The sequence below is a fragment of the Lycium ferocissimum genome, chromosome 7, assembly GCF_029784015.1.
Source record: "Lycium ferocissimum isolate CSIRO_LF1 chromosome 7, AGI_CSIRO_Lferr_CH_V1, whole genome shotgun sequence".
Classification (NCBI taxonomy): Eukaryota; Viridiplantae; Streptophyta; class Magnoliopsida; order Solanales; family Solanaceae; genus Lycium; species Lycium ferocissimum.
In genome coordinates this window covers 52980943-52995219 of record NC_081348.1, presented here as the reverse complement: position 1 = coordinate 52995219, position 14277 = coordinate 52980943, and the positions used below count along the sequence as shown (strand labels likewise).

The 14277-nt window shown below is 35.9% G+C and overlaps 1 protein-coding gene across 2 annotated transcripts; it reads right to left on the bottom strand.

Moving 5' to 3' along the window:
* Window positions 1-944: 944 nt before the first annotated feature.
* LOC132065648 (arogenate dehydratase 2) lies at window positions 945-12642 on the bottom strand. 2 transcript variants are annotated; one of them, XM_059459133.1, is made up of 12 exons: window positions 12262-12641; window positions 10939-11006; window positions 10196-10288; window positions 8148-8348; window positions 7994-8074; window positions 7760-7855; window positions 7598-7675; window positions 7387-7476; window positions 7220-7287; window positions 6384-6465; window positions 6181-6250; window positions 945-1341 (listed from the first exon to the last, which is right to left on the bottom strand). In XM_059459133.1, the coding sequence occupies exons 1-11, from the start codon at window positions 12557-12559 to the stop codon at window positions 6191-6193; spliced, it is 1215 nt and encodes a 404-aa protein (XP_059315116.1). In that variant the 5' UTR covers window positions 12560-12641; the 3' UTR covers window positions 945-1341; window positions 6181-6190. The 2 variants fall into 2 exon arrangements, with proteins under 2 accessions (XP_059315116.1, XP_059315117.1); XM_059459134.1 differs by lacking the exon at window positions 945-1341 and adding an exon at window positions 5110-6024 and having other exon boundaries at window positions 6175-6250; window positions 12262-12642.
* Window positions 12643-14277: the final 1635 nt, after the last annotated feature.

The following is a 14277-nucleotide window of genomic DNA, read 5'->3' as shown; positions in this document are numbered from 1 at the left end:
AAATTATATCAGTATGTTTGCGGGTATATTTTATCTAATCCTATAAATATACTCCTAAGTGATTTGGGTACTATTTTAAACTTCACCTGTAATAGTTCAGATTTTAGGACACAATGTAATAAAGTTTAGTTATATTACTTTAAACTTCAAGATATCGGGTCATGAAATTCAATTGCTGTGATTCCAACTTTATGGTACTGGCAGAAGGTGAAAATGACTATGGTTAATTACCCTTTCCAATGTTCATATCATATCTATGACGAAGACAGGAACCTAAAAAGGCTTAAAGGTAGACATAGATACGATAGCACCTAGTTCAATTATCATTTGGCGGCCTCTGGCTAGCAATTATTATTAGGGCTCGTTTGGTACGAGAGATAAAAAATAAATAATCCCGAAATTAAAGTTGAAATGAATTTATTTCACGTTTGGTTGGGATAAAATCGTAGTATAAATAGTCCCAGAATTAAAGTTGAAATGAATTTATTTCACATTTGGTTGAGATAAAATCGTGATATAACTAATATCGGGAGACATTTTGCTAAATTAGTTTTTGGTTATGCTTTAAAAGCATGATTGTAGTGTTATTTTTAACCTTTTTTTTTTTTTAAACTAGGAACGTGGGATCACTAATCCTAAAATAAGTAATCCTCGAATAACTTATTTCCCAACCAAACGACCCCTTTAGACATGTGCCAATGAAAGATGGGGTCACCTTGGATTTCTCATATCACTCCGACTTCGATATAAAGCTTGATTGAGATTAGGCAATCAATCAAAACTTAATTTTGTGTTCATTAGGCAGTTCTCTTGGTTTCTCTCAGGAATTTGACCACAAACTCATATGGAACTTCTCCTCGTCCATCCCTTTTTACCAGACAAAGAAGCATTGCAATTAATTTACCTGTCTGTAAGAGTACCAACACATATTGCAAGTTGGCAAATGCAATAAAGAATTATCTCTGTTCTTGATAAATAAAAACTTTTCACAAAAGATTCTACAAACATGTATACATGTATCCTCTGGCTCATCTAGACATCTACATTTCACTCTTTCAAAACAAAATATGCTCCTGACCCGTGAACCTAAGAGAACAGATCTGGGATAAAAAATACAGAGGAACACAAAAAAAGATAATGAATTCTGGCTTAAAAGAACTTCAGTAATTACACGTATCAAATTGCAGTCAGCAAAAAAGATTTCGTAACGCGGTATCAATGGAACCGCTGAAGCATTCTGCAGTGCTGCTGCATGGTATCTATAATGGAATTGCAGCCATCGGAGTTAAACCACCAATTTCACCAGTGTGTATCTTCCGCAAAGCCTCTTTAAGTGATTGCCTGCATTAGCAATTAATGTTAGTAATTAAAACTGTTTAAGTTCAAATTTGGCTAAAAGATTTTCAATAATCAAGAACAAGTAAACATCAAATCTAAACACACCAAACGTGACTATATCGACGAACCAATTCTAGACAAGATGCACGCTCGTAATACTTGTTTTGTTTTTTGGGAGGTCCGGGGAAAACATAGAAAAGCAGGAGAGGAAGGGAATAAAGCTCACCAAGAGGAGGACAACTTTTCTAGAAGTCACAGAAACCGTATGGTTTTGCGTCTGGAAATGCTACATACAATCCTAAGTTATTTTCTTAGGAATTCTGCCTATACGAGCTCCGCAAAGCATAACCAGTCCTACATCCGGATGAGGAGATGGACACTAGAATGAACTAAAACATCTGAAACCATTTCTGAGATTTTCATTGCTAATCATCTCTGATCACCACAGTCGGTATATCTTAGAGGGTGTTTGTATAAGCTTGTAGGCTGGTCAAACCAGCTTACAAGCAAACTTTTAGTTAACTGTGCGTTTGGTAAACACCAAAAGTGCTTATAAGCCACAAGTGGTCACTCCTAATGCGCCCGTTTGGATTAGCTGGAAAAAAAAGTGGCTTTTAAGCATAAGTGCTTAAAGTACTTTTTAAGTGCTGAAAGTTATTTTATAAATAAGCAGTTACGTGTTTAGATAAAAGTGCTTAACGGGTTTTTAGAAGGGTAGTATTGAAATTAACAGAAAATATAAGGGATAAAACGGCAAAGTTGTTGGTCAAACCAAAATGGCTTTTAAGCCGAAAAAATAAGTTGAGGTTGAGCAACTTCTTGATTTTAGCTTATTTTAAGTACTTTTTAACTTAATTTAAATTGTTTTCTATTTTACCAAACCTCCAAATAAGTTAAAAATGGCTTATAAGCTGGTTTGACCTACTTATAAGCCAATCCAAATGGGCTCTAACTTATGACTTTGCAGCTTATAAGCACCTCAAGTTGAACCAAAACTTTTTACTATTGCATCCCTAATATCTGTTTTAATCCCCTAATTACCCTCCCCAAATGAAAACTTCTACCTCATCTCTATTCTATTTCCGCCATTTTCCCTTCTCTTTGTAAAAGAACTTCTTAATTTAACTTTCTTTGTAAATAGTTACAAGGGCATTAAAGTTATTTAACAGGAAAAATGGTTATCAACCCTACAACCTGTTATGGGGAGTTTCTTCTGCTTGTCTTTTAACCCATTACCAGATGCTGCAAGTGCTTTTAAGATAGAAAGATAACTACATGGATGTGACATCAACAAAAGCAGTTGCAGACAGAGCACCAACAGCAATCGCCATAATCACATGATTAAAGAGGAATGGCCATCATCAGAGAAGTACAAGGAAAAAGAAGCACCATCAGTAATTAATTCCACGGGTCCCATGAAGTACTTAAAAATGTTTGGCTGAATACATACAGAGCCCACTAAACTTGTCCGAAAATGTCATTTTGGCACTTTAACTACACCTTGGTCCTATTGAACATCTTTAGGGGTCGTTTGGTGTGAAGGATAAGCAAAAATAGTCCCGGAATAAAATTTTAGTGCCTCCTTATCCCATGTTTGGTTGGAACAAAAATCGGGGATAACTAATCCCGGGATTAGTTATCTCGGGATTGTAACCTTATTTTATCCCATCTTAAGGGTGGAATAACTAATCCGGAATAACTTATCCCGGGATTAGTTATTCTGGGATAAGTTTTTTCCCAACCAAACGAGCTCTTAGTACTTAAATTTTGTATCTATTAGACCCTTTTTTTATGACATGGCAAAGTGAGTACAACGCACCAACTCTAGGCGCGTGAAATCCATGTTTTTTATTTTTTCTATTTATCTCCTTTTTTGTTCTCTCCCTCCCACCACCTTCCTGCCACCACCACCGCCATCTTCTCTCATCAACAGCACTAAAATATTCACCATATGTCTATGGCTACCAGTGTCCTTTTTTTTTTTTTTTTTTTTTTTTTTTTTTCCATGACATGGGAGCCCGCAGCCGCTACCTTCGGGTGCGCACAGGGTAAACCCAGCTCCAGTGTCCTTCCTGTTTAATAAACACTATTGGGTCTTATTTCGAAAGAGTACCAATTTCTTAAATATTCTCTTCCATATATTCGCTCGTTTATGCAGTAAACTTCACCAAAGAAACAAATTGAACAGAGCAAACAAATTAACCATGAAAAATTCTTCCACCAACTTAATCAAACAACTTGAACGATCAAATAGAAAACATTCTATGAACAGAGCAGGAAATTTCCGAACTTGCTCTGTTTCTTCAACCACCTTCATCCATTAGTCACTTCTTCTTCATTATATACGGGCACCACCCATACCCTCCTATTAATCTGATCAACACCTTTAAATATGATTTGTTCCCCCATCAATCCCAATTATAACTAAATACCAAAAGAACAATAACATTCATTTCAAAATGGGTCTGCTTTCGAAACAGAAGAAGAAACAATAAAAGGACAAAAGGAACATAGAGAATAAAAGGCAGCGAAAATTCTGGACAGTAATCGTCAAGGAAGAAGGCCCAGGGACAGGGGTGAGTGGGTGGGTGGGAGAGAAAAGAAAGTTTTTCTTTGTTTCCACGTGTAATTTTCTTATTTGTTATATTGACACGTCAGCGGCATTTGAACTTCACACCTTTAAGATTTGTGGGTTTTTGTAAAACAAGTGTCTGACAGATACAAAATTTAAGTACTATAGGTGTTCAATAGGAACAAGGTGTAGTTAAAGTGACAAAATGAAATTTTCAAACAAGTTTATGTATTCAGCCAAAATGTTTCCTCTGCTTATTTCAACACTTGCCTCAAATAAGGCCCTATTTTTTTTTATTTTTTTTTGGGATAAAGGACAAACAAGGCGCTGTTATGATTGCTGCTCGTCGAAAAATAACAATGGGAAGTAACACTCCACTCAAACATTAGGAAGCACACCATCTGCCTTAGAATTTATAAGTGAAGGAGACTGCATAACTTCAGTGTAATTTATTTCTTCCTTCGCCTCTTATCTCATAGATGCAATACGATGGGCCAACCGCAGATGACGCCTATTCTAGACCAAGAGAAAAAGCAGAATTTGTGCTTGTGGAAATTATCAAGTAATCGGAGATTAAAAAGAAGACCCGAAATTTTGTGAACAATGCGGAGTCGAATTTGTTGATTCTCGGATACGAAGATATCAAATGGGCTATATCAAACTCGCATGCCCAGTAATCCATGTGTGGTATTTAAAACGTCTTCCTAGTTATATTGCGAATCTTTTAGATAAACCTCTTAAAGAATTAGAAGGCCTAGTATACTGCGATGTGTGATTTGATCGAAATTCTGATTTTACAGACTCGAAAGGTAAAACTGTAAAACAGTCAATCCAATTGGGATGCCCTCGACCAAACTGGTGATTTTGCAAAAACAGCAACACGAGAGAAGGTTTTTATCATATTCTGTGTAATCTGAGGAAGCAATTCACCAGAGAAAAAGTCACTTTTCCTTTAACTAAACCAACCATCCTCACAAAACCCCATAAAAGGGTCTACAAAGGTTCCTCTAACTTCATCCCGAGAACTTGACTTATTCTTTCACCAAATCAAAGAGGAATGAACATGTGTTCACTGTGTCAGGGACAACGCTAGAGTTGCGTTCAGAACAAAGTTGTCGACAACCTAGAATATTCTTTCCATTTTTTGATACGTTAATTTAGAGTATTCTTTCTTTAATTAGAAGTTTCTCCTTGTAGACTGAACTTTAATGTGTCTTTCTCTTTAGTGGCTTCGTCTCTTTACATGGTTCTCATGAGTTGATTGAATACATCAAACAATGGAAAGTTTTATCCAAAGGTAACTTCTTTATATTTGATTAAGAAAAAAAAGAGTAGCGAAAAGAAATTTTCTATTAGCAAAAATGTGAACTCTATCACCTTCCTGTTCCTTTTTTTCTTATGTTTTATTGAGAAAGCTTCTATTTTCCTTGATTTTTGATGACAAGGGAACCCGCAGCCACTACCCTTCGGGTGTGCACAGGGTAAACCCCGCTCCTGCGGCCGCAAACCACACAGGAGAGATAACCCGCACTAGGCAAGTCCCGTGCGACAAGCTCGACCCAGAAGGCAAATCCCCCCTGCTATCGTAGGCAGCGGGTTTCGAACATGAGACCTCTATTAGAAGCCCCATGCTCAACCAACTAAGCCACCCTTGCGGGTTTCCTTGATTTTCCCTCAGCAAAAAACAATTCCAGCTAGCAAATTGCCCCTTAAGGTTGCCATGCACAGCACACATAATACAGAAATTACAAGTGAACAAACCCCAGCCACAATGCCGTTTTCAGCCTTTACTGATACCCCACAACCCTTCTTTCACTATTTTGTCTTCACTCTTTTCTTAATTTTTCCCTGAAAGGTGGGAGGTGATTACAACTCAGCTGTCTAGTACACTAACAGACTGCTTAATTTATGATTTTGGAGTCGTGGAAAGAAGATCCCTTGCAAGTTGTTTATCTGATTTCGGCTCTATCATGGAATAGCTAGGTTTCAACTTTCAATTAAGAGATAAAATGTATGCTACTTTCTAGAATATGTCTCCTCTTCTGGTTATCTTTAATTTGAGGATTCTCTGTCCTCTACTCTCATTCTCCTCTTCCCATATCAACAATAATTTACTTCCACCGAAAAGGAAAAAGACAGTAATGTTTATAACTCAGGACGTAGGCAAATAAGACCCTTGAGGAAACAAATATTTATTTATTCTGCGAATAAGAGCAAAGGAAAAATCATAATGGATCTCCCAGAGAAACTCTCAAATATATAACTGATACCTTGTAAATGTCAAGCTATTCCACTATCTGAAGGGTAACTCCCTAAAACTCGCAAAAAGGTAGCGAATTCCTGCAAGGATAAAACAATTCTCAACTGGTGCTCAACTACACCACTTTGACAGCCCTTATGAGTGGTCTTACTTTGCTTCTTCCTGTATGAATGACCAATAAATACTCCAACATCAAATATGTCTAGGAAGTACCTTTAGATGCCCCAGAGCATTTTGAGCCCTTTGATCGGCCATTGATGCTTCGAAATCAACATAGAAAAGGTAAGGGAAGTACCTGCACAAGCATGTTGCACGCAATTGAAACATCCACAACAATGATGCAATGACATTATGACAAGCAGTGCTCTGAGCATATATATATATATATATATATATATATATATATTGTGTCTGTGTGAGTGATAATCACGGTGTCCAAGCCAGCTTGCGCACGTCGACTAATTTCACAAGGTACCAGTTACCTCCCATCAACACAGGTACCAAGAAACTCTGTCCACCAGAGGACATATCGAAAGAAATCACCTAGTTTTTTGCCTCCACTAGGATTTGAACCTGAGACCTCATGGTTCTCAGTCAACTTCATTGACAACTAAGGTACACCCTATGTTGGAGTCCCACATCGTTGTGCGATGGGTTTCTAGGTGTCATTATATGGCCTTGGGAAATCCTCCCCTCATGAGCTAGCTTTTGGAGTTGAGTTAGGCTCATGATCCATTTCTTTACATGGTATTAGAGCCAGGCCCCTCCTGATTCATTGTTTCCGATGTTGGGCCCCCCGTCTTATATTGTCCACGCTTCAGATGTCCCGTCCTGAGCGTGCGGGGGGGTGTTGGGAGTCCCACATCGTTGTGGGATGGGTTTCTAAGTCTCATTACATGGCCTTGGGCAATCCTCCCCTCGTGAGCTAGCTTTTGGGGTTGAGTTAGGCCCATGATCCATTTCTTTACATGGGTTACATATTATCACGAGTACGTATAAATTCTGTTTTGAAATTGCAAATGTAAAGAGAAGAGTTGTATGATACATACTTTGGAAATCCATCTAGACTATCATCAAGCACCCGCAAAGCCTGCTTTTGCAGCGGACGACTCTCAATCTGGGCCAAAATTTAAAGTTGAAATCAAAAAATTGGGTTTGCTTATCTAACGCATGACCTGAGAATTAACCAGATCATTTTCAGCAGAGACGAACTAACCTTAGTAAGGTTGATATTTCGCATAGCAAAAACAGCAAGTGCCTTGAAAAGCACCCCAGGACCTTCATCAAGCGAAAAAACTACACTTGTCTGCCACGATCAATAGATAAGCACGAGCCACAGAATCAGGTGAGAATAACTTTGAAGAGGTCCAAGAAAAAAATAGCAATTCCGTTATACTGCCGAAAAGTAGCTAAACTGCAGGACTGACCTTGAATGGTTTATCCGTACCAGGAATGATGGGCTCCCTGGCCAGCATAAGGAAGCGGGTGACATTATCAGAATCATCCTGAAATATGCATACACAAGAGAGACTGACAAATGATTTAAATATTGACAGACAACTAGACAGTTACAATAGATTTTTGTAAACCTGAATATCTTGTGCAAGCACATTCAAACCATAGATCCTAGACGCAGCCAGACTTGCAACTGCCCCTGCATCTTTGAGTTTGTTGAAAGCAATATACTGCAGAAATAGTCAAAGAAAAACATATTATGATTTAAAAGTCTAAAGATAGTTTGTTGAATCTATTTCAATCTACCACAACAAATTATGAAATCTTCTAAATCATAAAGATGGAACACTCATAACATCTTGTCTGACCTTGGCTGCACCAGCAGTATCATCCACAGCTTCTCTGACCAATCCCAACTTCGTTAATGTGTTCTCACACTGAGCAAGAGCCTGATGCATAACCACGTTTTGTGTAACTATGTGTTTCAACCATATAAATTATTAGGAAGCAAAAGAAACATGCCTGCGGATGGCTAAGAACTCTTTTCAGGTCTTCAATTTTGACGCCATTGTTAGCCAGCAAACAGTGCGAAATTGCTAGTTTGACTTCTCCAACTATATGTAAACGGTGTCTCAGTAAGAGGTCATAATTCCTGTGGATACTCCCCCCTAAAGAGTTTTCAATTGGTAAAACTGCTCTATCAACAAGCCACCTTTCAACAGCCTATCAAGCAAGAAAGGAAAATGAAAACACGATCTATTTTGATATACATAAGAGCAAAGGAAATTGGATTGGAACCGACTTCCTGCTACAACTAAAACTTACTATTCAGAATCTTTAGTGACGTAGTCTTCAAGAAAAAATAGACAAATCACACAAGCTTCAGTTCAAGAACCTTTTGTGGCCTTAAGTCTGACAGGCCCGAGCTATTATGTCTTGCCTGACTGCATTAGTTTACCAGGGGTGAGGGAGACCATTTCAAGAGAAATGTTAAGCTAGCTGAAGGCCTGCAGTATAACTTTTGGGATTTGACTATCTGTATCAGTATTATATTAAGGAGATCAGTTAAAGTTGCTTGGGCCTGACACAACCTAAGTGAGAATTGTACCGTTCTTGCAATTAAGAGTGAGCCGATGGTACTTATGATCAGATAATTTCTGTTGCTGTAAGTCACAAATCATAGTGTTGGAAACAAATATGATAGTCAATCCACAAAATGTTGGGACTATGACCAGATCTTCTGTCCATGCACTAGTATTTTTGTTCCTGCATACTAAAACCAACCAATTTCCAACCCAAGATAGACCAACCAAATTCCAACCCAAGATAGACTACGCCAAGAAAATATTTTTTATTATAATATTTTCTTGGCATGGGGATTACGCCAAGAAAATACTCCCTCCATTCCTTAATAAGTGGTGTTTTTAGTTTATGCACACCCCTTAAGAAATTGCTTACTCCTAGAAAATTATGAGTGTTTTTACTAACTTACCCCTAATTAATGCCTAGAAAAAGAAAAGCTATTTAATAATTCTTGATTATAAATAAGGATAAGTTTGGAAGAATAAGATCAATTTCTTCTTGAAATCCAAAACACCACTTATTTTGAAACAAAATGAAAAGCCTAAAACACCACTTATTATGGAATGGAGGGAGTATTATAATAAATTAATTAATTGGCTGGGAGATATTTTCCTCTCCTACTTTCAGAACTAAGTATCTTTCCTCAAAACCACTTGACTGCCTCTAGATATTTCTATAAGAAACTAATATGGGGTTCATGATCTAAGCCAAGCCCCAAGATGGAGGTATTCGAAAAGCATAGAGAAAGGCAGAGATAGGTAAAAGCAAAGGAAGGGGACGGGCTCAATCATAGCGACGTATTATGAACAGAGTAGTGGCAGCCTCTGTGAAGTCTATGGGTGAACAAAAGGAAACTACAAGAGGAGTATAACAGCATTTTTCACATAACATTTCAAGGAAATAAGCATTTCCCCAGCTTGGGCAGCTAGTTCTTAGATATTAAGGTCTCTTACACAGGTAAACTCTACGTTTAATCTCTTACACGGGTACACTCTATGTTTAACCTATGTCCCTCAGACTCTCCAAAATGTTGCAGCATCCATGTCGTATCCTTAAAAAACGCACTGCTTTAAGAGTATCCAACACGTATCTGTCGATTTTTTTGAAGAGTTTGAGCAACATGGTGTTTAACTAACCGATCTGTTCATATCCATATTGAAGAGAAAGCATATATCATTTATTAGCTTATGTTTGAACTGTTGACCACCAGTATTTATTTACTTATTAAAGGGAAAAAAAGAAAGAAAGTCCATAATCTATGACCAAGGCAAAGCTTAGGAATTCTAGCAAGTTACTGTTGAAGTTAAATTATTTCAGACAAAAATGGGTCAACAGTTTAACATATGGTATCATGGTCTAAACCTTTTTTTAATTAGTAGTCTAAACCTTCTTTTTTATAAATAGTCTAACACGCATTAAAAAATGCATACTTCATCAAGACTAGCAAATTGAGGCCTATTCATTCTAGAATGCAGCGGAAAACTCACTTCAAAAGCAGTATCAAATTGTTCACACGGAACTGCTTCGCAGTTGGGGTATGCTTTCTCTGCCGCTGATTCACTATAAGCACCACGCACACCCTGAAAGCTCAATAAATCACCATTCAGGAACCTCAACGAGAGAAAGACAAGCAACCTGATTAACAGAAGCACATACAAATTTTGAAACTAGTGAGAGCATAATCTAGTATACAGGCTTAATACATAGATAGCCCCTTAAACTTGCCAATAAATTTCATTTAGACACTCGAACTATAGTTTGTTTCCAATTGCGCATCTGAACACATGATGAGGTATTCCCATTAGACACTTTCGGAAAAACTTTTCCACGTGGTCTCAAGCCTCTATTAGGTAGTTAAGTTAACTACATAAAATATGTCATCTCCTTTAATTATACACATCAACCTCAATTGAAACAGGCCTGAGGTTTTACGACTTATTGAGAAAAATGCGTATAACTAAAGGAGGTGACACATTTTAAGTGGTTAACGTATCTATGCAATGAGCACTTGAAACACGCGCAAAAGTTTTTACAAAATTTGAACCGGAAGTGCCTAATAGGAACACTTTATCACGTGCTCAGGCGCTCAATTGGAACAAGTCATAGTGCAAGTGCTTAAATGAAATTTATTGATAAGTTTAAGGGGCTGTGGATATATTAATCCTAGTAAATATATAGATCTGCCTCTATTAATCAATTAGTATAAAGAAAAAGGAAATGCATGCATAACCTGATAAGCAACCCGAAGACGAGAACCTTCAGACGCCATATTGTTCAAATCAGCCGAAGTTAATGGCCCTAATATTCATCAATTCCAACACAAAACAATCAATATGATTACAGTATCAGAAAATCCTTAAATTTACATAAATTGATCCATTTTCAAAAAAAAATCAACCTACTTGCCAAGGGATTAGTTGAATCCTTGGAATTGAATTCATAAGGATTCTCATCATTAACTTTATTAAGCTCAATTGCTTGTTCTTCTTTACAAAACAATCAATACCCGTTTGGCCATGAGAATTATTCACTTTTTCCCGGAAACTTTTTTCACTTTATTTGGAATTCAGTGTTTGGCCATGAAAATTCAACACCCAAAACCCTGTTTTACCTTTTTTTTTTTTTTTTTTTCACTTTCAGTACATTCAAACAACCAAATATTATTTTGCAAAAACTATAACCAAATACAACTCCAACTTCAAAAATTCCAAATAAAGTGAAAAATATTTGGTTTCTATGGCCAAACGCCTACTTATAACCTAAAATTTAGAGAAATTGATCCGTTACAAAAACTTCAACCTACTTGGTGGGGGATTAGGTGAATCCTTAGCATTGAATTCATAATCAATTTCAACAAAACACAATTAATACAGTTAACTACTTAAAAAAAAAAAAAAAAAAAACTAAATTTAGAGAAATAGGGTATTAGGCGAATCCTTGGCATTGAACTCATAAGGATTATCATCATTAACTTTATTAAGCTCAATTGCTTGTTCTCTTTTACAAAACAATGGTGTTTTCCAAATTCCAAATACAAGTTTTCATGGCCAAACACTTATTTCCAACTAAAGAGAAAAAAAAAATCCGGAAAAAAGTGAATGATTCTCATGGCCAAACAAGTGTTAATATACTATAAAAAATAAAAAAATAAAAAAAAAAATAAAAAAAAACTAAATTTTGATAAATTGATCCATTTAAAAAAATTCAACCTACTTGGCAGCGGTTAGGCGAATCCTTAGCATTGAATTCATAAGGATTCTCACTTTATTACGCTCAATTGCTTGTCCTTTAATTATTATTATTATTATTTTTTTTTTTCCAAATTTTCACTCAGAGAGAAATTTAACTTACCAAAGTCTACAAAGTCATAAGGGTCTCATCATTGAACTTTTCGCTAAAAAAATTATCGGATTAACTAATCCAGAGATTAGTTATCTCGGGATTGTAGTGTTATTTTTATCTCACATTGAGGGTGGGAACCAAACAAGCCTTATGCTATGGAAAAAAAAACCCTAAATTTAGATAAATTGTAATTGTAAAAAATGGAACCTACTTGGAAGGGGATTAGGTGAATCCTTAGAATTGAATTCATAAGGATTATCATCATTAACTTTATTAAGCTCAATTGCTTGTCCTTTCTTAATTTCACCTCCAAATGCATTGTTGCTAAGGTCACTGGAACCGGTACTGTCGGTGGAAGCGTAGATCGAGATAAAACGACGTCGTTTATTATGTAAAGGAGTGAATAAGAAAGTGTTGTTGCGGTTTAGGGATTGGAGATTTGAAGTGGTTGTTGTTTCGGGTAGAGGTAAGGGCAGTTTAGGAGACCTAACAATGGTGGTGGCAGCCATGGTGGTTAGTGTTACTTGTCTCTGTGTGTGTGTGTTTGTGACACTGTCACCGTTTTTGTTTTTGTTTTTTTTTTGTTACAGTTGGTGTAGACTTCATCAAAGCAAGAAAATGACAAAAATGGTTTCTTAATAATACCTTACAATTTGGGCAACTTTAGTTTTTTAAGTTTTTCAAAAGATGAGCATTATTAATATTTGATCAGATATTTAACGAATTCTGATTGAAAAAAGGTGTTTCGGTGCGTTAAGAGTTTTCTATGTGCGAGGTTTAAGAAATGTAGAACCAGAATACATAGTACGCGATCTTACTGTACATTTCTGCTGTTATTTTCGCACGGGCTTGTAAGCTTTCAGGCATACTCCAATTTCATTTATCAAATTCTGATTGTTAAATTTAATTGAAATTGTGAAAATAAAAAATAGTTAACGTGAACTCACATTTCGAAGTACAAATTTTATATTTTATGTTATTTTTGGTCTCTTTTAAGGGTCTGGTATTTTTATGTGCAGTTTTGGTTATTTTTTTTATTATTTGGTGTAGTTTCTTATGTTGAAGTTTCTAAAATTTTCAGAATAATTTTGGGGTTTCTGATTAATAAATAATTACACCCTTTTGATTAAATTTAACGATCGAAAATTTGATAAACAAAAAACGCTTATTTTTGGCAAATTTAAAGGATCAAAGTTGCTCAAGTGATCCCTAAGGGACTATTTTGAACCTATAAGAAACCATTTTTGTCATTTTCTCTTACCAAAACTATAGGCGCTCAAAGACGTCTAAATTGAAAATTGGAACCTACTTTGCCACGGATTAGGTGAATCCTTGGTAAGGAAAGTTTAGGATGATGGAAAACTTTAATGAACAACACAAAATCGTAAGTAAATTATTAGACAGTGATATAAATTCTTAGAAGAATAGTAGAGGCACTTACCTTGATCCATTATAAGAATTGATAGAAGTAAGGCAAAATCTTCTAAGTCTTGTTACTTTCTTTATGATAATTCTTTTCATGGGGCAGAGAGGAAAAAAATTATTAACAGATTTAAGGATCACAATTAATATATAATAGCGAGGCATATCTTCGGAAAAAACATAACTCTTCGAATGTAACCTTTTCAAAGAGGTACAACTCTTCGGTTATGAACCCATTAATTATAACTGAAAAGTTAACTAAGTTTTTACGCATATAAAATCCATACCTTATAACATATATAGCTCATAAAAATAATACTTTATTAGATTAAGAAAAAAGGACATCTTTAATTAATAGCATATCTATGTACAATTATATTAAATATATGAGTCCACTTAAATAGAGAGTTTCCAACATAGGAGACCTAACAATGGTGGTTGCGGCCATGGTGGTCAGTGTCACTTACCACTGTGTGTTCGCTTCGGCGTCCCTGTTTCTGAAGGAAGCTGGAAATTGACTGAAATGGGGACAGATGGGTATTTTATTAATGCCCCAGTCACACACAATAGTTTGTCCTGTTTGCTTTTCTAGAGTTGATTTAACTAATTGTTGGAGTCAAAGTGGATCAGATTAATTCAATATTTTAAAATTATAATTTAGATATTTAGAAACTATACGAAAAGTACGAAGTACAAGTTACACTTTTTCTCATATTAATCTGGTGAAAAAATATATCTCAAAATATTAATCAAAATTTATATAGTTTGATCTTTAAAAGAGAAAAGTGGACAAATAATATGAGCA

Excerpts from the sequence above, each read along its gene's own strand:
- LOC132065648 (XM_059459134.1), bottom strand. The coding sequence starts at position 12,559 with ATGGCTGCCACCACCATTGTTAGGTCTCCTAAACTGCCCTTACCTCTA. Across the intron at positions 8,349-10,195 it reads AATTTGATACTGCTTTTGAA|GCTGTTGAAAGGTGGCTTGT; the intron begins GTGAGTTTTCCG and ends CTTGCTTGATAG. Across the intron at positions 7,856-7,993 it reads ATACTGCTGGTGCAGCCAAG|TATATTGCTTTCAACAAACT; the intron begins GTCAGACAAGAT and ends CTATTTCTGCAG.